This window comes from Phyllobates terribilis, unplaced genomic scaffold (assembly GCF_046119375.1).
Source record: "Phyllobates terribilis strain yellow unplaced genomic scaffold, ASM4611937v1 Scaffold_13__5_contigs__length_258822181, whole genome shotgun sequence".
NCBI lineage: Eukaryota > Metazoa > Chordata > Amphibia > Anura > Dendrobatidae > Phyllobates > Phyllobates terribilis.
Genome location: NW_027362773.1, coordinates 212,318,076 through 212,340,666, shown reverse-complemented (window position 1 = coordinate 212,340,666; position 22,591 = coordinate 212,318,076). Strand labels below are relative to the sequence as shown.

General features: G+C 42.7%; 1 protein-coding gene across 2 annotated transcripts in view; it reads right to left on the bottom strand.

Moving 5' to 3' along the window:
* Positions 1-8,050: 8,050 nt before the first annotated feature.
* WWP2 (WW domain containing E3 ubiquitin protein ligase 2) overlaps positions 8,051-22,591 on the bottom strand; it is a 49,389-nt gene continuing 34,848 nt past the window's right edge. For both annotated transcript variants that reach the window (XM_073659261.1, XM_073659262.1), the window contains 10 exons: positions 22,253-22,324; positions 20,779-20,867; positions 19,488-19,647; positions 19,272-19,405; positions 12,777-12,917; positions 12,563-12,683; positions 12,378-12,482; positions 12,010-12,106; positions 11,465-11,537; positions 8,051-11,005 (listed from right to left, as the gene is read on the bottom strand). In XM_073659261.1, coding sequence (XP_073515362.1) covers positions 10,906-11,005; positions 11,465-11,537; positions 12,010-12,106; positions 12,378-12,482; positions 12,563-12,683; positions 12,777-12,917; positions 19,272-19,405; positions 19,488-19,647; positions 20,779-20,867; positions 22,253-22,324 — 1,092 coding nt within the window. In that variant the 3' untranslated portion in view covers positions 8,051-10,905. The remainder of the gene's footprint in view (positions 11,006-11,464; positions 11,538-12,009; positions 12,107-12,377; positions 12,483-12,562; positions 12,684-12,776; positions 12,918-19,271; positions 19,406-19,487; positions 19,648-20,778; positions 20,868-22,252; positions 22,325-22,591) is intronic.

The following is a 22,591-nucleotide window of genomic DNA, read 5'->3' as shown; positions in this document are numbered from 1 at the left end:
GATGGTTTGTGTATTGTGGTTTATGGGGAAATGGGACTCGTCTGCAATCCCTATAACGCTGCATATTTAAAGAGTACTTATCCTTTTACCCCAAAGCTATAGATCATCATAATCTTGCTGTCCTCATCAACAAGTTATAACTGCATTTAGCACATATACCAGCCTGATTTTCATGCTCTGCAACTTGCCATCCACTCTGGACTGTTCTTTTATTTGCTATTCTGCCAGCACTATAGGAGCTGGAACTTCCTTTCCGTTACATCCCAACATGCATTCTTCTTGCCATTGTGCAATGGTTTTGCCTGACCTGAAAGCCTTTGCCAAAATTGCAAAGCTTCTATCCATTACAATGTTAAGGGACTGCACATAGATTACATGCATGTGCTGTTTGTTATTTTCACAGACTTGTCTGGGTGTGTTTTGATCTTTCAAGAACACAGAGAAAACATCCTTGAAAAACAGTCATCATGGCTTTGTAACCATTCCATATATTAGTGGACAGAAAGGGTTTCCCAACCAAATTTTCCAGAAGGCAGCAAACTTATTTTCAGCCTGCTCAGACATATGAACTAAATGAATTGCACTTGACAAAAAGTTTGCAATGTATTATTTGGTCTTTTTATTTTTTTAGGCCACAATGGCATTAGCTGGTACCCCATGGGTATTAAAGTTTGGGGGGATCACTAAGCAGTGACCATTTCATGTGTTGCAATACAACATGTGACCACTAGGTGTCAGTCCTGACCAATCAGTTGGCTCCTGTCCTCATTACATCCCTTTTCTAACTCTACAAGTTATTCTCAGCCCTGATGAGAAACAGATGTGCTGCCTACGATGTTCGGCGACAGGAGCCGTAACCCAGTAGTATTGGCGAGATGAGAAGACGTGATATTTCAGAGATCTGATAATGTTTAATTTACAGGAATCAATAGCGACTGCAATAATCCAAGAACAAAATAAGTATCTTCTTACTGTTTTGGTTTATGTTGGACTTTGAAATGAAGCATTAAATAGTTCCCATTGAAATTATAGAGCGGTCTGTGTTTTGCACAAATATGCAGGGTCCCGCGGAGTGAGGTTTGCTCTTTGTATCGGTGGTCTGCTCGGAGTCCTAATGGGGCGTCCTGACCTAAGGCTGTGTTCATACTACCCTTGTGGCCTCTGCTTATAACTACAGACACAATCTCTGTGGGGCCTATCGTATGACGGATACCCCTGATTTGTGTGGCTCCTTTTTTTATGGGAAGCATTGCACGCAGAGCTTATCTTCTCGTCAGAGCTGTTAAAATGGGCGTATTTTACTCTATATAGGCCGTAAAACTCGGACCGACCATGGGTCTCCCACCCTCATATGTACCTGTATGTCTATAGGCTGCAGTCAGGAACCCCACGGTCAGTCCAGGCATTGCGGTCCGTATACGGATTGTGAAACACACATCTGAACCTCACCTAACCCAGCATGTCTAATGAAAAAAAGATTAGTCTGCGTTTACATTTTGCATTTTTTATTTATGAACTGGTACAGCAACATTTTGGATAATCGAGTCAAAGTGATGTTTTTGTTGCGATTACGGCAAAAAAAATACATAAATGCCCCGTGAACATCGCCTTAAGGAACAATGGCTGTGCAATTTTGCATTATTACATGCACGGCCAATGACATAGAAGCAAACAATTGCAATACAGTTTTTAACTTATTAGAAAACTGCGACCGCTTCCATGGCCACATAACAAGACTGTGTTGTATGGGATAAATTACTGATCACTTTGGGTCTGACTTATGGGACCCCAGTGATGAGAGAATGAGGTTCTGCAGAACCCTGTGTAAAAAGGATGGGCGTATATTCGACCTCTCGCTCCATTCATTGTCTATGCTGGAAATAGCCCAGACCCCTGTTCTCTGGAAGTCCCAGCGATCAATAAAGCAGGGTTCATATATATATATATATATATATATATATATATATATATATATATATATATATATATATATATATATATATATATATATATATATATATATAGTATCACTAGGCAAAGTTTTGTGACCCTTATGCCCTTCTCAGAATTCATGTCAATTGCCCTGACCTCGCTTGAAATTTAGTTCCTTTCCTTGCTCTTAGGCCGGATTCACACATCCATGTTTTACGGTCCAGGGTCGGCGCGCGATGCAGGAATCGGCTCCGGGTCTCCCGACCCAAACTCAACAACCTCATATGAGGCTTTCAAGTCCGAGTCAGAAAACCCTCAGGCAGTCTGTGTTTCACAGACATCTGAATGAGGCTTTTAAGGTGTACGTACACTAGCCTACCGCATCCATTAAATGGTCGCTGATCAGCAACCATTTAATTGCCTGTTTAGACAGTCAGACTCGAATCCTATGCGCACAGAACGATCATCAATACGATCGTTCTGTGCGTATAGAATATAATTCTCGGCAGCACATCTCCTGTTTACACGAGAATGATTTTAATGCTGGCATCCAATCAACCAGCATTTGTTAAGTGACTGCCAGCATGTTTACACAAGCCAACAATCGGTGAACAAGTATTCTAACGAATGGTCTTTCCTGATTAAGATTAATGGGCCTGAGAATACTGCAACAGTGTAAAGTATGGAGGAGCGATAGGGATAAAGTAGTAGCCTTAGCCACTAAGGTGTTATTTCTTATTATTTATTATGCTTTAAGGTGTTATTTATTATCATGCTTTACAGACATTATCATCACTGTCTCCATTGGGGCTCACAATCTAACTTTCCCTATCAGTATGTCTTTGGAGTGTGGGAGGAAACCGGAGAACCCGGAAGAGACCTAAGCAAACACGGGGAGAACATACAAACTCCTTGCAGATGTTGTTCTTGGAGGAATTTGAACCCCAGCGCTGTAAAGCAACAGTGCTAACCACTGAGCCACCGTGCTCCCCAAAAATGTAGCTTTAAGGCGCACATACAGATTAGACTTAAGCCGGCTGAACATGCCAATATTAACATGTTCGGGCTAACACATGATGTCGGGGAAGAGAGGGATCCGGCAGGTCCGATTTCTGACTGTCGATCCTTTGGTTCTGCTGACAGAGATGTTATATGGGAGTGTATGGTTGAAGCTTTACACCTATACCTTAGTTTTTTCTGATATAATCAATCTGGAGTGATCGATCCATTTATTTAATCCCATCTATCCCCTGATTTGAGGACATTACTCTTTGTATGACACAAGGTCTACAGATAGTTAAACTGCTGGTACCCAGCCTGGAAAAATTAGCCCCTCCAAACATAAGGGGGTATTGTATTTACATAGTGACTGTCCAAAAATAAGCCGCTCCCTGGCCAGGTCCAATAAGTGAGCACTGCATTGAGCACTTACTTTATGCTGTAATGTGGCAGGATTAAAAGATATTTTCACTACCTGCAACTTTTCTGAATGAACAGATGCCAGGAAAAAGTAAGAACAGGCCTGGCACTAAGCTGCGCAGTCAGCATCCAGCTCCGAGCATTGACTAGCTGCAATAGGCTGAGACAAACAGAACACAATGGAAATGGCAATGTGCTGGTACGCTGGCCTGCATTTATAGTGTGTGTGATCGGGGCCATTAAACCCTCCTGGGATATTAGCACCTCGTTATTCCAGACCTCGGATCGGTGCAGCTATGAGGACACTCTGTAACTTGCACCTTGGCGGATGCCAGAGAGCAGGCAGCAATGTTCTCTCCTTGAGCTGTCAGGAGCCAAAAATAAAGTTTCCTTTTCCTCTTGTTTTTGTGGTTAGGTGCTTTCCTGACGTTACTATATTTAGGGATTGGAGGATTTGTTCGATTTCATTGTGTCATATGTTCTGTGTTTTGTCTTTTCTATTAATGTTCTGTAGACAGCCCCGGCCCACATGCTCTGGCTGCCCGGAAATCAATCCCTTTGTGTCCTATAAGTCATAATGTCTCCATGATTAAAAAGAACTCTACTAGCTTGTTTGCAGGACCCTATACGTTGCAGGGGCCTTGTAGGATGCAGGCATTCGGATGCGTACCTCTTCACTGGGCGTCTATCACTCGCGTTGCATGATCTATTACAAGATTAGAACCTGTGATACATTGTGACCATCTCCAGAACTTCTCCAATGCTTCCCCCATACTCTGGGACTCGCTACGGCAATGATTCAGACTGATCTCCCCCACCTAAAACCCTTAGGTTGGGTTCACACTTTGCATTTTTGGTGCACAATTAGCTTCTGTAACTAAAATTCGCTCATATTTTTCACTTACTCATGAATTTTATGTGTAGTTTTTAGTTGTGGAATTGCAGCAAAAACCTCTTCCAAATTCTCTTCCTGTTGAAATAAATAGGTAAAATCCGCATTTCTGCAACAGAAATTGATAGGTTGCGGAGTGAAAAGTTACAAAAAAAAAAGCAACAGAAGCCAAATTTCTACAAGTGCGATTAAGTTAATATTCACCCACTTTCCTGGTATTGGAAAATCCACATCTGCACCAAATATGCAATGTGATATGTTAGCCTTAAAGGGTTTGTTTAGTGAAGTTATCACCTATCCACAGGGAGGCTGTCTGACCACTAGGACCTGCACCGATTGGCAACACAGGGCCCTTTTATCGGCTTGAGAATGGAGCAACAATGAGTATGCCTGACCACCACTCCATTCATCTTCTATAAGACTCCCTGAAAAATCCATACAGAATGAATTCAGCAGTGCTCGAGCATGTCTACTGCCTCTCCATCCTAAAAGTGCCACGTTTTGCCGATTGGTGCTGAACCCAGCGGTCGGACCCCCACTGTCTTCTTCCCTTGTGGATTGTAAGCCCTCGTGGGCAGGGTCATCTCTCCTTCTGCACCAGTTTTGCTCAGTTTATTATACCTATTTTATATACTAATGTAATGTTCTACAATGTTTTTTCATATTTACATCATACTACGTCAGACGTCTTGGTGTGGTCTATGTACCAAGTGATCCTAAATCTAAAGGATACTTGGTAGGATTTGACAAAATTTACCCTAAATAACCTGTCACCCCCTTCGTTGTGCTATTTCCTTCCGCGGCCAAGTTCAATAAGATAGATAGGGTGCACGTAACTGTGTAACATTAATGAACTGTGAGCAGTATGGGGGGATTACTGGGTAATACGCATGTCAGAGACTATTAGCACATCACATAGTTGGCACATACTGCAGGAATGTATAGATTGGAGCAGCGGGCCAGCGTGTGCCTCCTCATAGGACTCCGTATTTAGATCCTTATTAGTCATAAGGCCAATCCACTTTTTTTCCTTAAAAGTGAAAAAAAATTTTTTCGAGTGTAACAAAGAGACCTTGTCCATTTATGAAACCGCCGTGCGCTGGCAGAAGAAGCGAGGGGGGAAGGGTGGCCTGCAGAATTTGGCAAGCTACCTTGAGGTTTGCATTAAATTTCTTTTGCTTGATAAACGAGCTGAAATATATAAAAAGACTTATTCTACGGGAACGGGAGGACAGATACACCGCTATTAGAAACCCAAATCCAGGATCAGTCCTTCCGAAGTCCAGTGTTGACGACAATATCCAAAAGGCAACCTGGTGCTTGGGATTTGTGGCTAAAGAGAAGACTGATGGCAACGTAGACCATGGCGGTGCAATGTGATTGCGGTTCACAGAGCCAAACTATTCCCCAATAAAGTGCCGTCAATGGATCTCTGGAGCCAGGGAGTCATTTTCTAATATTCATCAAATATTGTGCCATCTGCAGGACGCCAGCACCCTCTATAGTGTCTATAGTCTGTCAATGGAAGGATAGACTCACCACAACCTTCATTCGTTCCCCCTACCATATTGAGGTAATATAAGTATATTGGACAATTGCTTAAAATGCAGCTCCCTAATATGCATGTAGTAATATAAACATACATATATATGTGTGTGTATGCGTATATACATATACACACGCATGTGTGTGTGTGTGTAATAATATATATATTATATACACACACACACAAGTGCCCACTCAGATAGATATATGTATGTTGCTTTAGAAAGGTTCTGCCAGTATGAGCCAAAGCACCGCATAGAGAGATTAAAATCCACTTTTTGTTCATCATCTGACTTTGGAGTGCTACCCCAAGTTTTTGGAGTTTTTATATGCAAGAGGTTTTGATGACAACCATGGGGGCCTTGCACCTATCTGAGCATGGAAAAATTCTGATTTTATTTTTCTATTTCTACTTATGCACGAACATATATTAGTATATATAAATATTACTAAATATATAATAAACATAATTAATATATAAAATTATATATATTTATTAAATATATTTAGTAAATTATATATAATATATATATACATATATATAGTAAATATTTATTAAATTTAAATATATAGATCTATATATTTAATAAATATATATAAATATAAATATATACTATTTTTATATAAATATATAGATATAAGTATATATTAAATATAAATATGTTACATATAAATAGATAGAAAACTCAGCTCTTCCATATAAACTTAAAAAAATAAATATTTAAAAAAAAAATGTAAAAAGGAAATTTGTATTTACTTTTTAAGTTTTTTTTTAAAGTTACATAAAATAAATAAATATCTAAATAATTTTTATTTAATTAAGTCAAGTCTACTTGGCAGAGCTGAATATGTTATTCGGTAGAATTGTGATTTTCCCCAGGACTGACGGTAACTGGTTATCAGTCCCAGTAAACATCTTAGTAAAGCTGTAGTAAATATTGCTTTTTCATGTAATAATTTCCTCTTGTGCCTGTTTACGTATGATCTATAGACGTCCCAATCACCCAGACGGCTTGGGATTAGACGCAGCTCCTCTCTGCCTGCACACAGTGTCTCGCATTACACAAGGATGCTATTATAGAAGGTGAGGCGGCCTGTCAATGCCATCCTTGTAAGGTGGCGGACTGTGTATTTGCACAGGAACAGCTCACATACTCCACATTTCTCCAGTACATGAAAGCATTTCCTGCTTCTCCCAGCTGGCACCAGACACAGCAAAGCCAGGAAGAAGCAATAAAGAGAGCAGGAGGGAAGGGCAAGACGGGAGAGATGGAAATCCACCGTACATTAGATGCTGCTTTCCTTTATGACGATTTCACCTCCCACTAAGCAAATCTTGGTTGTTCTATACAAGAACCCATTGAAAAACTCAGTTTTAGAGAGGTCCTATCACCAGGTCAAAGTGGGCAGAATTTTCTCTTATTTTATTCCTGAGTATTCCGTTTTTTTATTTTATTTAAATCCGCCATACGGTTCCAGAGATATGGGCCTTTTTATTTAGTACTACTCTTTACAGGGGGCGTGGCTAACAGACCCTCAGGGGCGTGTCTTTAGGCGCTCAGCGGTATTCACTTGTGAGCCACGCCCCTTTGGTAAAGATCATAAAAATTAGCCCTAAATAAAAAGGCCCATATCTCTTGAACCGTATGGCGGATTTAAATAAAATAAAAAACGGAATACTTGAGAATAAAATGACAAACTTAAAAAAAAAAATAACTAAATACTCAGGATAATAAAGTAAGAGGAAAATCTGGAGGCTTTTGACCTGGTGACTGGTTCTCTTTAAATTATTTCTGGTCGATATTACAGCTCATCACTCAACTTTTTTCAGACTCCAGAATGGCAGATATCCCCTGTTATCCTGAGATATTAAAACAGCTGTCCGGAATTCCTGCTGGATTGGAAACTGGCAAAAATGGGTGACAACTTCTATACAAACCGCAATGCAGGCCATGTTGGTGGTCACACAATTTGCTCAGTAAGCGATATTAAAGAAAAATAAAAGCATGGCTGCTTTCTTCCAAAAACAGCGCCACACCTGACCTCATGTTGGGTGCAGAATTACAGCTCATCTCCATTTACTTCAATATATAGCTGTAATACCAGACACAACCTATGTACTGGGGTAGCGCTGTTTTTGCAGGATGCAGCCATGTTTTTACAATCCGATGTCACCCCCTTATGTCTATATTTATCCCCATCCATTATGCAGTATTTTTTGGGGGGTAGATTTCTGAATGTACATTTATCTACACACACATCTTGTATACAAACGTATGTATTTATTGCACATGAAAGAAAGCATCATGGGTGCAGATCAGACTTTTATAAATCTCAGGAAATTTTCTCCAAAGCTGCTGCAAATTCCCACTTGCTTTATGTTATAGATATATATGTATATACACAGTATCATTTCTTATATACACTCTATGTACAATCATCTGTATTTCAGTACAATTTCATAGATCAACTAAAAATAAAGAGGTAAAAAAAAGTCAGAAATCTATACAGCAGGATTGAGTTGGGGGGAGTGTTAGAGCCTTCATGTCTTCAAGAGTTCCCAGAAGCGAAAAAGCAGAGGAACTGGTTGGATTCGGCAAAGTAGAACTACTGGAAACCATAGTAAAGTTGTTGCAATCCTGACATGTCCAAAAGTAACACAGACGCAAGAAGAGATCACAAATATTACATTTCAGTTTCAAATGTTAACTAATGTATAATCTAATCCTGCACAGTTTAAAATATATTTCTGAAACTTGGAAACCATCAACAAGTAGGTTCGCTTTTTTTTTGTAATCTACATATGAAGAGTGCATGGTTTGTACTATCCCTAAATGAATTGTGGGCACACATTAGCTTATCTGGATAATCTTTTTTTTATGGTCAACTTCCCACACCATGGTATGAGCACGGATTTTGATATACAGACTGTCCGCGGATCTCCTGACCCAAACTGACCGCCTGTCAAGCTGCCGTGATTGAGTACATCGTAATCCATACTCAAACTGTGAAGGTCAGATGTGTGATGTCGGCTTAATACCCCTCCAGATCTTCCAATATTGTACATGTGCTAATGAGCAGGTCTAAATGGACTATTAAAGTGCTAACTGACCAATCAGACTCATTTTCTAAATTAGGAAAGAAAAAATGAAAATTAATTAATACTATCAGATACTTATTGAAAATTCTGCTAGCCTGCTTGCTGATGGTTTCCATTGATCTTTTTTTATACACATTAAAACATTGGCTTATGTGATATAGGATATTTCTAATTGAAAGTAATCAGCATGTGGGTATTAATACTGTCTCTATTTTATATAGGATGACCATAAGTCTAATGTTAATCATTTTTAAAGGGATATTCCCATTGTGTAGATTAATGGCGTGTTCACAGGATATGATATAAATGTATATTAGATGTGGATCCCATCAATGGGACCAGCCTTTATTTGCGGGCTGTTTTCAGCGAAGAGGTGATCGAAACTCTCCCACAACTGATTGGGATTTCTGACCACGTCCACGCTGCCAGAGATACAAGATAATTGCAGGAACAACTGGTTGCATCCACAGCTGCAATATGTATAAATGTATGAGTGTCAATGCTGATTGCATCAAACTATAAATATACTAAAATATCTAGTCTTACATCCAGTACCTGCCTCAAACTAATGGTGGCGCTGTCTGCGGCTGCCTTATCTGAAGACACAATGGCAAATTAAGGCTGCGTGTTTGCGGTAATCACAAAGCGGCGGTGCGGAGGTTCACTAGACGTTCTGCTTCAGATTAAAACCTTGAAATAAAAGATTTATTTTTATTATACTATAAAAACAAAGGAAATGTTAAGGTGCTGATAACGGCTGCTAGGACATAAGGACTGCACATAGCAGGCTCTTAAAGGGGTTTTCCAGGACATACATTTTTTTTTAGCTCCCTAATGAGTTCTACAACTCCTTTATTATTTGCAGCGCCATACATATGTGAGCATGGCTGTGCCTAGTCTAATTCACTTGAATGGGATTTAGCTGTAATACCAATTACAGCCCTCAGTAGGGATGTGCTGCTGTGCCTTTGCAAAAATGGTCGGGTTCCTTAAAGGGTTACTCCCCATCTTCACAGATGGGAGTACTGTCGGATCGTGCATGCGAAAAACAAGCACTTTTGCAATTTACGGCTTATTAAAATTTGCAACCGTTCTTTAGATATTTACACTTTTCTTTAGTTTACCGCTCATTGTCTAGGAGACTGATCACCGCTCCTATCTAGCTTGTAACCACAGCGGTCGGGATTAGAAGGTAACAGCGGTCTCCAGCGATTCTGTCCAGCTTCAAAACAGTGCTTACAAGTTTGACAGAAAAGAGTTTGTAAGCACTGTGCACGTGCTGCTGTCTAGCAGCGGTGGTCAGTCTCCAAGGCAATGAGTTGTGAATAAAAAATGTTAATACCTCAAAAACGGCTTAAAATTTTAACAAGCAGTAAATTGCAAAATTTCTCGTATTTACAAACCCTATCCGGCAAATCCCATTTATGAAAACGGGAATAATTTTTTAAGATACGCCATCAATGTCCTAGAAAAACCCCTATACACACAAGACCTACTGTTAACCTCATGTATATAGGGACCATCAGACTGTCCCCCAATCTTCTCCCATTAGTTGGGGGATTTATCTTTTGTGTATGACCCATGAGATCATCCAGATTGCTTCACAGGAAAATCATCACAATATTGAGCAAGAAAGAAAAAAGGTAGAAAGGCAATAAATGAAAAAAAATTATAGTAGTTTCCTACAGGTTTTGGTTGTCTGTCTCTTCCCTCCAGTCTCAGTGAATGGTCCTGGCATTTTCTTAAAGAGAACCTGCTACAAAAAAAACACATTTAGGCACGTTTTTGGGTTCACCCATTCAATTAACATCTTTGGTGCCCTTGGAAAACTCGCCCTTTAACTTCATGAGTTTTATGAGTAATTGACACCTTTGCGATCAGGTGCCCTTTGTGCTTCAGGAGGAAGAAGCCAGGTGGTGTAAAGACTGGACATGATCCCTCCGTATCCAGATCGTATGAAATCAATTGCTTATGAAGCCTGGTGCCGGCGGAGGATTCTTCTTCTTACGGTCAAGGATTATTCTTGCCCAAACCCTTCTGTTTCCTCAATGGCAAAAAGCAATTTTTCCTTGAGCTGCTCGTAGCTCTTGTAAGGAGGTAAATCCAATCTATTAAAACTAAAGAGAGAGGCAGAAACAATGAGAGGTGTGGGAGGTAGTTACAGTCCTGCCCAAGGGATCAGTAAGAAAAATGATATTATAGAAAAAGGGCTTAAAGGGGATGTCCAGTGAAAGCAAATTCGGGGAATAGGTGATAACTTACTGATTGGCGAGGACACGCACCGATCGGCAGAAGGCGTTAGAAATAGAGCAGTGTACATGCTTGACCGCCTGAAAAAGCGTAGCACAGCGCCATAGGGAATGAATGGAGCGGCTGTTGGGCATGTGCACTGCCATTCCGTTTTAACCTCCTTCTGACGATCAGCGTGGTTCCCGCAAGTTAATACCTCGTAATACCTTATTCTCCTCGGACAACCTCTTTAATGAGAGATAGGGATATGAGACGTGAGTGCATCATGAATGAGAATGATTTGGTAGCAGCATTCAATGTATGACAGCAGTGTTCTTAACTCTTACCAGGTGTGACTTCGAGGAAGCCAAGTGTCTTTCCCAACTTTGTCAATGCAGAACTTCTGATGTCCATTGCTACCTGTAAAATATAACCAGCATGGTTAAGTCATGGGAAAGTGAAGGAACCTAAAAAAGAATGGGTCTGTCAATAAGACCTTTGTAAATGACTTACAAAAGAGAAGTACCCCTAAAAGTGGTATCCCCTTTATATGCATTTCTAGGATAAGTTGGGAGCTGAGGAAGGAGCCAAGGGCAAGTGCAACTCCAACAATGAGACAATTGATCATATTCTCCCAAAATGCAAGAGTCACACCTATCAAGAATTTTTGCCATAGTCCATGGATCGAAATTCTGCTTTAAAATGTGACAAATGCTAGAATAATTCTAATGAATAATAGAACTTCATCCCACTAACACAGCAATATGAAACCATTTACAACGTAAATGTTGGTGGTTACAATAAGTATGGGCATTTTAAGGTGCACCTGGGTATCTTCTCGGATAAAGAAAACAGCTGATATGATGATATTATTAGAAAACTGAACACTAACCGATCAGTTCTGAGAATCCTCCGACGGGAAGTCGGCATGTGCCCGTCACAAACTGCAGAAGCCGGATCCGTTTCTCATTGTCCATTTCTTTTACCATCTGCGAATGAGCAGAAGAACCATGTAAAGATGCTTGTGGGGAAACCGCCCTACCCAATAAATGGCCAAAATCATAAAAGGGGCAATAAACTGCGACCTCAAAGGTCTGTGTGGAATTGATTCTGCTTTCCTAATATGCCACCAGCTGAGAGTATTGGCACTAGGAAACCATTGTGCCAATTTGTCTCCTGTACTCTTCACTCATTAGTGGCCAAATAGATGGACTTTAGTAGTCAATGGCCATACAAGCAGAGTCGAGGAAAGCAGCCTACCTGCCAGAACCACTGGACTTGTTTGCTGTTTTTGGTGTAGTGCCGGTAGATTGTGTTCTTCTGCCAATCATTCAGATCAATCTCCTGCATCCCACAAAGCATCAGCTGGAACACAGAATCAAAGCTTAGAACCAGAACAGCTGTCAATATAATAATACACATGGATCACTAGTCGGATCTCTCACCTCCAGCTCCTTCTCATCAAAGTATCGCAGCCATTCCAAAGGAGCAACTTCATTGAAGCCATCTAGAAAAGCGTTGGTCTGCTCCTCCACTCCACGAGTGAATCTCCAGTCGGTAAGAAGCCTGAGTGACAAGTGATATAACACGTGGTAAATAAGCTAGTAATCATCTGAGCCGGTGACTGTTAAAGATGCCGTAGATATAAGGCAGACATACGTGATAAATTCTTCCTTGTTCTCCTCGGTTACTCTGATGTTCTCACCGCCTTCTTTCAGTTTATGAGAAGTCACCTCCCCTAAGATCTCCATATCTTGCACAAAATAAAGCTCCAAGTCACATTCTTCCAAATTATTTTCTCTACAGAAAAAAAAAAATTGAAAAGAAACCCAAGATGAAAGTTAGGCATTGATGATTGCCGATACTAAAAATGCAGGAGTTAATAATTATAGAGATCATAAAGTGGTGTGAAAAGGAGGTCTCATGTGGGCAGCATGTACGGCCGCTGGACCTGGCAATAACGGATATTCCTGTCACAATTAAGAGACGGCATATCACTAAGACATATCGTTAGTGTATGATTCTTAGAGAGCACTATGCTGTGGCGCTGATTTTCCAGCCACCCAACTTTCCAAGGAAATGCAGTCGGCCCCGTTCATATTGGATAAAAATGGGCAAGTGATTATTCCTTTGGCGATGTCCCCAAATTACATTGAATTTTTTTTGACTCAAGATGCGGTTATAAAAAAAAATCCAATAGTTTTTTTTGAATGATTACAATAGTTCATCCGCCGGTCAGAACCATCGATTGATTCGTTCATTCTGGTCAACATCATCCATTTCACATGACTTTGGACTAGTGTGTATGGAAACCATTATTCAGTGCTGAAGCTCCTAAGTTTCCAGGATTGGATGCCCCACAAATCATGATTTGATTGACATGCCATTAGTTTATAAGATGGAAAGCCTTAGTTACTTACCGGTAACGGGATTTTTCGGAGCCCATGACAGCACCACGAGAGAGAGGATCTGCCCATCAAGGACAGGAAACCTACAGGTTAAAAAGGGCGGCCCTCTCTTCCCGCCTCAGTTTAGTTAACAGAGCATGAGAGTACCGCCAAGGTTAGTTATAACAAAACATAATCACATTAAGTACATTACTTTTCATCAACTTCCCGCAAGGGTGCACAAAAAGAAATCAAATCTACAGGAGTGCACACCACCAGTGAAGGGAGGGAATATAAAGGTGCTGTCATGGGCTCCGAAAAATCCCGTTACCGGTAAGTAACTAAGGCTTTATTCGGTCTCCCATGACAGCACCACGTGAGAGAATTACAGAGACGAAGGAAATTAGGGAGGGACCACAGCTTGAAGCACCCTTCTCCCGAAAGTGAGATCTGCAGAGCCACCCAGATCCAATCTATAGTGCCTATAGAAAGTAGAGGGAGAAGACCAAGTGGCAGCCTTACAAATTTCCTCAATGGAAAGCCCCGTCTTCTCCGCCCAGGAGGTTGATACCGCTCTGGTAGAATGCGCCCTCAACCCCTCTGGTATCTCTTTGTCCCCCGAGGAGTATGCGAGGGAAATGGCCTCCTTGATCCATCTAGCGATTGTAGCCTTTGAGGCCTTACAACCCTTTCTAGCCCCCCCCCGATAGGATAAGTCCCTATTTATATGCTTTCTAAACCCACGTGATACTTCTAAGTACTTTAGTACGCACCTCCAAAGTGTGAAGCCTCTCCTCCTTTTGATTTTTGGGGGGGGAAGCAAAAAGTCGGGAGAACTATCTCCTGGGTTCTATGGAATCGAGTGGCCACTTTAGGAAGAAAGGCTGGATCAGGTTTTAATATAATTCTATCGCCCAGAATTTGCATAAACGGAGGGCATATTGAAAGGGCCTGTAGGTCACTGACTCTCCTGGCTGAAGCTAGGGCTACCAACAGGACCGTCTTTAGGAAAATAATTCTGGGGGAGACTAAATCTAGTGGCTCAAAAGGAGGACTGGTCAAGGCATCTAAGACAAAATTCAAATCCCAGGGAGACATCTTTACTTTGGTAATGGGTCTACACCTAAAGGAAGCTTTTATAAAACGGGCTATCCAATAGTTATCTGCAATATTGGAAGAAAATAAAGCTCCCAACGCCGACACCTGTACTTTCAAGGTACTGGTAGTGAGAGCTAATTCTAAGCCCCGCTGCAGAAATTCCAAAATTTTCCCAATAGGGGGCCCCTCCTCCATCTTAACTTCTGCAAAGGACAGAAACTTTCTCCAGGTCCTGGCATAAATACGGGTGGTAACAGGTTTTCTGCTAGCCAGGAGAGTATTCACTACATTTGCGGGGAATCCTTTGTTGGTCAATAACACCCTCTGAAATTTCACGCCGTCAAATGTAGACTCGAAGCTGGAGGATGGGAAAGTGGCCATTGAGTGAGGAGGTCCGGAATCTCCGGAAGAACCCAGGGATCCGATATGGACATCTTCCGGAGACAAGGGAACCACGGTCTTTTGGGCCAAAAGGGGCATAAGAGTATCACTCTGGCCCGGTCTGCCCTGATCTTTCTTATGACTGCTGGGAGCAGGATTATGGGAGGGAAGGCATATGCCAGAGGGAAACTCCAGGGAACCATGAAGGCGTCTACTGCCAGGGGTCCCTCTCTGGGGTCTAAGGAACAAAAATTTAACACTTTCCGATTGGCCCTTGTTGCGAATAAGTCCACAGTCGGAAGGCCCCACATTTCTACAATTCTGGAGAATATTTGCGTATTTAGGGACCACTCTCCCTCTTTTACAGAAGTACGGCTGAGGAAATCCGCTGTGATGTTTTCCTTCCCTTTTAGATGAGTAGCCGAAAGAGAGGGACAATGATCTTCGGCATTCTGCAGAAGTGTGTTCGCTACCCTCATCAAGTCTCTTGAGCGGGTTCCCCCTTGGTGGTTTATGTAAGCTACCGTGACTTGATTGTCCGAGAGTATACGGACATGCTGGCCCTGTAAATATATAAAGAACTCGTTGAACGCATGCTGCACCCCCAGAAGCTCCTTAGCATTTGATGACAACTGTCGCTCACTGCTTGACCAGGTTCCCTGCACTAATTTCCCTTCAAAGTGAGCTCCCCAACCTGTAGCACTTGCATCAGTGGTCAAGACTGCAGTTGGACTACATTCCCAGGGAACCCCTTTAGCAAGATTGTCTTGTCGTAACCACCAACGAAGGGAGCGTATGGCACGAGGACCTAGAGTAAACTCACGGTCTAGATGCCCCTCTAAAGCTGAGTTATTGTACAACACATCCCACTAAAAAGCTCTTGAATGTAATTGTGACCAACGAACCGCGGGAAAAGTGGAGGTGAAGGTTCCCAATAGTGACATGGCCTTACGGAGTGACATTGAAGGTTTACGTATACACTGTGCTACCAACCCCCGGATTCTATCAATTTTTTCTTCTGGAAGATAACATAGCAGTTTCCTAGAATCTAATATGACCCCCAGATATTGTTGTACCTTGAGTGGAGATAATCTAGACTTTTCTAAATTTAGAAACCACCCCAAGCTCTTTAAGACCAACATGGTCTCCCGCAGGTGGGACTCGCACTGAAGAAACGATTTCCCCACTATCAGGAGATCATCCAGGTAAGGGATAATTAGAATGTCCCTTTCTCTTACATGGGCCATAACTTCCGCCATTACTTTAGTAAAAACCCGTGGGGCTATAGCTAAACCGAAGGGGAGTGCAGTGTATTGGAAGTGTTTAACCACCCCGTCTATTTCAATGGCCAGCCTCAAGTATTTCTGGTAATTACTATGAATTGGGATATGGTAATATGCATCTTTGAGATCGAGCACTACCATATAACAGTGGGGAAAAAGTAACTTTATTACGGATTTTAAAGACTCCATTTTAAAGGTATGTATTTTAAGGAAATTATTCAGGGATTTCAGATTTATGATTGTCCTGAGACTTCCATCCGGTTTCGGAACAAAGAAGAGCGGGGAGTAGAAACCGAGACCCTTTTCAGCCTCCGGAACCTCAATAAGGACGTGTTTTCTTAATAGAGCTTGTATTTCTGAAACGAGGGCAGCCTGGCGTTCTGGGGAAGAACTGGAGGGAACAACCATGAATCTTTTGTGAGGCAATGCTGTAAATTGAAATTTAAGACCATACTTAATCAGGCTTAAAATCCAATGGCTATGAGAAATCTGTTCCCAAGCTGGGACAAATAATGAAAATCTCCCTCCCACCTGGGCTGATTGTGTATCCCCTGGCTTCTGCTCAATTTTTGGAGACGGACCAAAGAGTAGACCTCTACCATTTCGACCCCTTTCGTCAGACTTGTCTTGTTCCCTGAAATATCTTTTCCGGAAAAATTTCCTCTTCCGGAACGATCTCTTAAAGGAGGGTAGAGGTACTGATGGAAACCCCCTCTTAGGGTCCCCAGCTTTCTCCAGTAAGTCATCCATGGTCTGACCAAAGAGGTATTCCCCTTCGCACGGGATTGTGCACAGTCTGGATTTAGTCTGTAAATCCCCTGGCCAGCATTAAATCCACAAGGCCCGCTGAGCCGCATTTGACAGTGCTGCTGATTTTGCTGCCAACCTTACTGAGTCCGCAGATGCATCAGCAAGAAAGGCTGCCGCCCCCTGAACCAGTGGAAGGGAAGAAATAATGTCTTTCCTAGAAGCCCCATCCTTCAACTAACTGTTTAGTTGTTCAAGCCAAACCATCAGGGCTCTGGACGTGCAGGTAGCTGCTACTGTTGGCCTCAGCGCTCCCGCAGCTGGCTCCCATGCCCCTTTCAAGAAAGTATCAGCCCGTCTGTCCAGTGGGTCTCTCAATGCACCCATATCATCTAACGGGAGGGAAGTTCTTCTCGCTGCTTTGGTAACAGCAACATCCAGTTTGGGTGCTTTTAACCAGGAGGAACACATAGCATCCTCAAATGGATACCTCCTTTTAAAGGATGGAGGAACACTACCCTTCTTGTCAGGTTTCCTCCACTCCTTATCAATGAGGTCTTTCACCTTTGAATTTACCGGAAAGCCCCTTCTTTTCTTTAGTCCCAGACCACCAAACATAACATCATCAGCTGACTTCTCTGCCCTCGTGTCCACTATCCCCATTGTAGATCGGACAGCTTTTACTAGAGCATCATCCTCCTTCAGGGGAAAGCACTGTCTATCTGGCTCACTGTCAGAAGAAGAGAAGGCGGAGGAGGAGGCGACCGATAGTTCAGAGTCTGAACCCGGCTGGGTTTCTTGAGGAATATGCCCAGACTCTGAACCCTGCAAGGCTTTGCCTATTTCTTCCCTTATTAAAGTTCTTAGGCCTAGGGAAAAATCTGGGGTTTCCTCCGACATCATCTTGCTAATACAAAGCTGGCATAACTTCTTGGTATATGAATCAGGGAGTGGACAGCTACATAAGGCACATTCTCTGTGTTTGGATTTTGAGGAACATTTCTTGCTCTAAAAGAAAGCTATAGATAGAAAGAAAGAAGGAGGAAACATTAGCAGAACATTCACGAAGATTCCACTCACCCCCCAGAACCTTTGGTACCGTAGAAGCAGAAGAATCCAGCATGCATGGCGAGGAATCACGCCGCACCGGACCGTCCTTCCTGCTCTTAGTGGTAGCATTTCTAGCTGAACGACCAGACCCTAGCCGGGAATGACGCTGTGCCACTAGTTGTGAGGGCTCCCCAGAGGGCTGCTCCTGCAGCAGATGTTGTTGCCTAGGTGACAGCTCTTGTGAATCTCATAGCTTACACTGTAATAATGGGCTGGGAAGCACCTCTGTATGTTACCAGACCCTTTATATACTGGCCATACCGGTATCATGTGTGGGTGTGTATTTCCTTTTTTTTTTTTTTTTCACCCAGGAGGGCATTACCTGCTCCTTGGTCTTCCTCCCCAGGTGGCCTCAACCCATTCATCGCCCCAAGTGGGCTCCTCGCCGCCAGGTCCTTTCACCCGGCGTTCTGCTGTTCGCGCGCACTTCCTGAATGCGCGCGCTCCGCCCCCTTCCGGTGACGTCACAGGGACTTCCTGCCCGGCGCACCGGAAGTCACGTCACTAGGCCGCACCGGTCACGTGCACCGCCGGCGCGACCTGGATCTCCTGCGATTGTAGCAGGGGGAAGGAAGCCCGCTAGCGGCCCCACACCTGGCGGACATCTACCTCCCCGTGAGGCGATGTCGCGCCCGCCGCAACACTCACGGAGGCGCCCCACTGAGCCCTACCGTGGTGTCTCCAGAGGACCGGGACGGACCGGCTCCAACCACATGCTGTGGCCCTCTCTGGGACAGGAGTCCAACTTCTGCAGGTAAACCTGCGAGGTCTCCCATCATGGACAGGAAACCTAAATTGAGGCGGGAAGAGAGGGCCGCCCTTTTTAACCTGTAGGTTTCCTGTCCTTGATGGGCGGATCCTCTCTCTCGTGGTGCTGTCATGGGAGACCGAATAAATACCCTTTTAAGACCATTAAAATACTTGGCACCACTGAGATTTGATCTTCACTTATCTCTCAGATGGCCACATAGTGCATTGGTACTAATACACAGGCGATATATACTAATATTTCCATGACTCAGCATCTTGTAAAACATAAGAATACATGGGGTGGTTGCACTGCAGAATTGCATGCACCCATAAGTTTGCAGTACATCTAGCCTACGGATGGCACAATGGCAGCATGATCACTCCTCCTGGGCACTTACTTTATCCACATGATGGAATTGTAGAATTCTGGGTCGATGGATTCCAGGTCTTTCAATGTCGGCTTCTTGTTTAGCATCCTCTTGTAGAACGGTAAAGTGAATCCGGTATCTATGAACTTCCCATGGTAAAGAGCCTGAAGAAGAGCGGATTCCAGAAGTTATTTCTAAGAACAAGACATGAGACAGCATTACTGCTGGCAAGCTTTCCCTGCTTACCATAGCTATAAAGCGGCCGATGAATCGGAAGTAGGTGAGGTGGTCGGGGTTGATGGACGAGGCTGGGTTTATCTGTAAGCAGTAGTTATTTTTCCCGGCATATTCGAACAGACAGTACATGGGATTCAGCACCTCGTGGGACAGCAGAAAGAACCACTCCCTGAAGAAAGATACAGCGGATGTGTGGAGGAAGAGCAAAGGCGGTAAGTATACAAGCCGAACATCATTAATAACACAATTATCACAGCACTTGTTAATCCATGAAGTGTTGTGGGATCCCGCAGCAACAGAGAGAACAGACTAGAGGATTAAGGGTGGTCAGCTCCATGTTGAGAGCTTCCCGTATCCTGTCCGTGGTTCTACCCTGTGGTAGAACAGCATGACGTAACCTACCATAGGGTAAAACCACTGGGAGGACACAGAGAGAGAGGAGCCAGGAGCCAAGGAACCACGGAGGACACAAGTCTAAAAGAGTAAGTAGGATGCAAGAATTCAGGTCAAGGCACTAGGTGGATGCAGACATGAGAACCACGGACCAGAAGAAACAACATAATGTCATGATGAAGGCATAGAAAACCCAAAGTACCAAGTAGAAAATCACCTAAGTGATGGACACCACAAGTGATGGAAATAAATGTACAAATACATATATGTGACTAAAGGTCCAATTGCACTGCATGATTATTGTTCCTATGAAGACTCGGTTCACTATAATCATGCAGTGTAAAAAAAAGGCTGCAACGCTGGTTCGTTGAGTGAAGCGATCTTTTGGTTTGCACGAAAGAGCATGGTTTTTGGCAGCGCTTCGTCCTGTGTAAAAAATGTCGGCCTATGCACACTGAACAATCTGTCACTGATCATTCAGTGCACGACTGTGTAAAAGGGCTATTAAATGACCGCCGATTGGAAAATATTTACAGTCAGGAAATGTAAATGCATTTTTGGTCTATGTCATGCCCTCCCACCTACAGTGGCTATGATGCCCATAATATCTCATGAAAAGTACTATTAATTATAATATGACCTGAGCATTGGACTCCTCAGGCCATGATTGGATCAGTAACTGTATCCCCAATGCATTACATGCAGCTCTCCACTCCCAATATAAGATCTCAAAGCAGAGTGGCCCTTTCAATAGTAATGGAGTTCATCAATTACTTCTAGTGGCGCAAACATATACAGTAGAGAAAGTATGGTCTTCTTATAATAGGACACATACGTTTGCAAATACTACAGGTACATGTCAGATTACATAGAGTAGGGTGCATTAAAATCTTCAATCTCTACCTACCTGGCGATTCCTCCATAGTCCAAACCTTCCTCTCCACGCATTATGATGTACAGACGGCGTCGGAGATCATATGGTTTCATGTTCATGATCTAAGGTAATGATCACACCAGTTACTTTTAACACTATTATACCACAGGTCTATGGCTTTTCTCCACTAGCCATACACCTTATACAGTTGTCAGGCAAACGTTTGTCAGCCGAACAACCACCCCCCGATATGTATGCAAGCATGTATTCTCAGCATGTTTTTTTTTTTTTTTTTTGCCTTCCCCTGGATCAACGCTGCGGAATAGCTGCAGTGCACAAGAAATAGGCTGAACTGGATGGACGCTTGTCTTTTTTCGGCCTTATAAACTATGTAACTATGTAACAAAGAGAGAGCAGTATGCTTCTGTCAGGTATCTCTTGTGGCAGCTTATTTCCTATATGAGCTCTGTGTCTCTCCCAGTAATATAGGCTGGATGCGAGATCTCTGTCTCTTTCCCAGTAATGTAGGCTGGATGTGAGATCTGTGTGTCTCCCCCAGTAATTTAGGCTGGATGTGAGTGCTGTCTCTCTCCCAGTAATATAGGCTGGATGTGAGCTCTGTGTATCTCTCCCAGTAATATAGGCTGGATGTGAGTGCTGTCTCTCTCCCAGTAATATAGGCTGGATGTGAGGTCTGTGTGTCTCTCCCAGTAATATAGGCTGTATGTGAGTTCTGTGTATTTCCCAATGATATAGGCTGGATGCGAGTTCTGTTTCTCTACAAGTAATATGGGCTGGATGCGAGCTCTGTGTTTCTCTCCCAGTAATATAGGCTGGATGTGAGATCTGTGCGTTTCTCCCTGTAATATAGACTGGATGTGAGATCTGTGTGTCTCTCCCATTAATACAGATTGGATGTGAGTCCTGTGTGTCTGTGTTTAAATCCAACATTATCTAATATCTGCTGTTGGGGAAGCGATTGGATATCTGCACACATTGCAGAGATGTATGGGTACAGCATAATCCAATGTGTATGATGAGGGTTGTCCAACTAAATAGATTTAACCAGTCCAATCTCCAATAAGAGAGGACATGGCTTCCTAGGAAAGCCCATGTTTTACCTCTATAAGAAATTGGTGATGTAGCTATAGGGTATCTAGGTGCAACCAGCAGATACGTTTGGTGACTCCTTTGGTCCACAATGATATAATGTAATGGCACTCTACTTTAACACTTACATTGCTGCCAGCCTAGGAGAAGCTAACTTTTTTTGTTGTGTTAGCCTCTTAGTGGCATGGCCTATACCCCATAGTCTTCCTTTGTCCACCCCCCAAAAAAACAACTGATGAGATACACAAATCCATCACCAGTTAGGTTTGCACTGAGAGCCAAGAGCTTCAACCAATGTGTCTGTGTGGGTCTGGTAACGACGGGATCCTGATGCATGAAATGCTGAGCCTGCGCTCCATAGACTGAATCACCTCCTTTGTATATTGTCTCATGTTACCTGCTGAAAGGAGTCCTCGAATAATGTCTGCCTGGATACGCTGATCTTCACATGGCTGGGGAGTGTGTTTGACTAAAAATAATGAAGACAATATGAAATTAAATGCTATGGACACCTTTGACATGGAAAAAATAGTTTACATATGGTAGTGGTTACCTTTAGATAAGGCAATTGCGCTAAGTTTAATAATAATAATAATCTTTATTTATATAGCGCCAACATATTCCGCAGCACTTTACAATTCAGAGGTTCATATTCAAATGTCATAAGCAACAAAGCTAAAGATAATACAATAATTAAAGCAAAAATAATGACAGCCCTGCTTGTAAGAGCTTACAA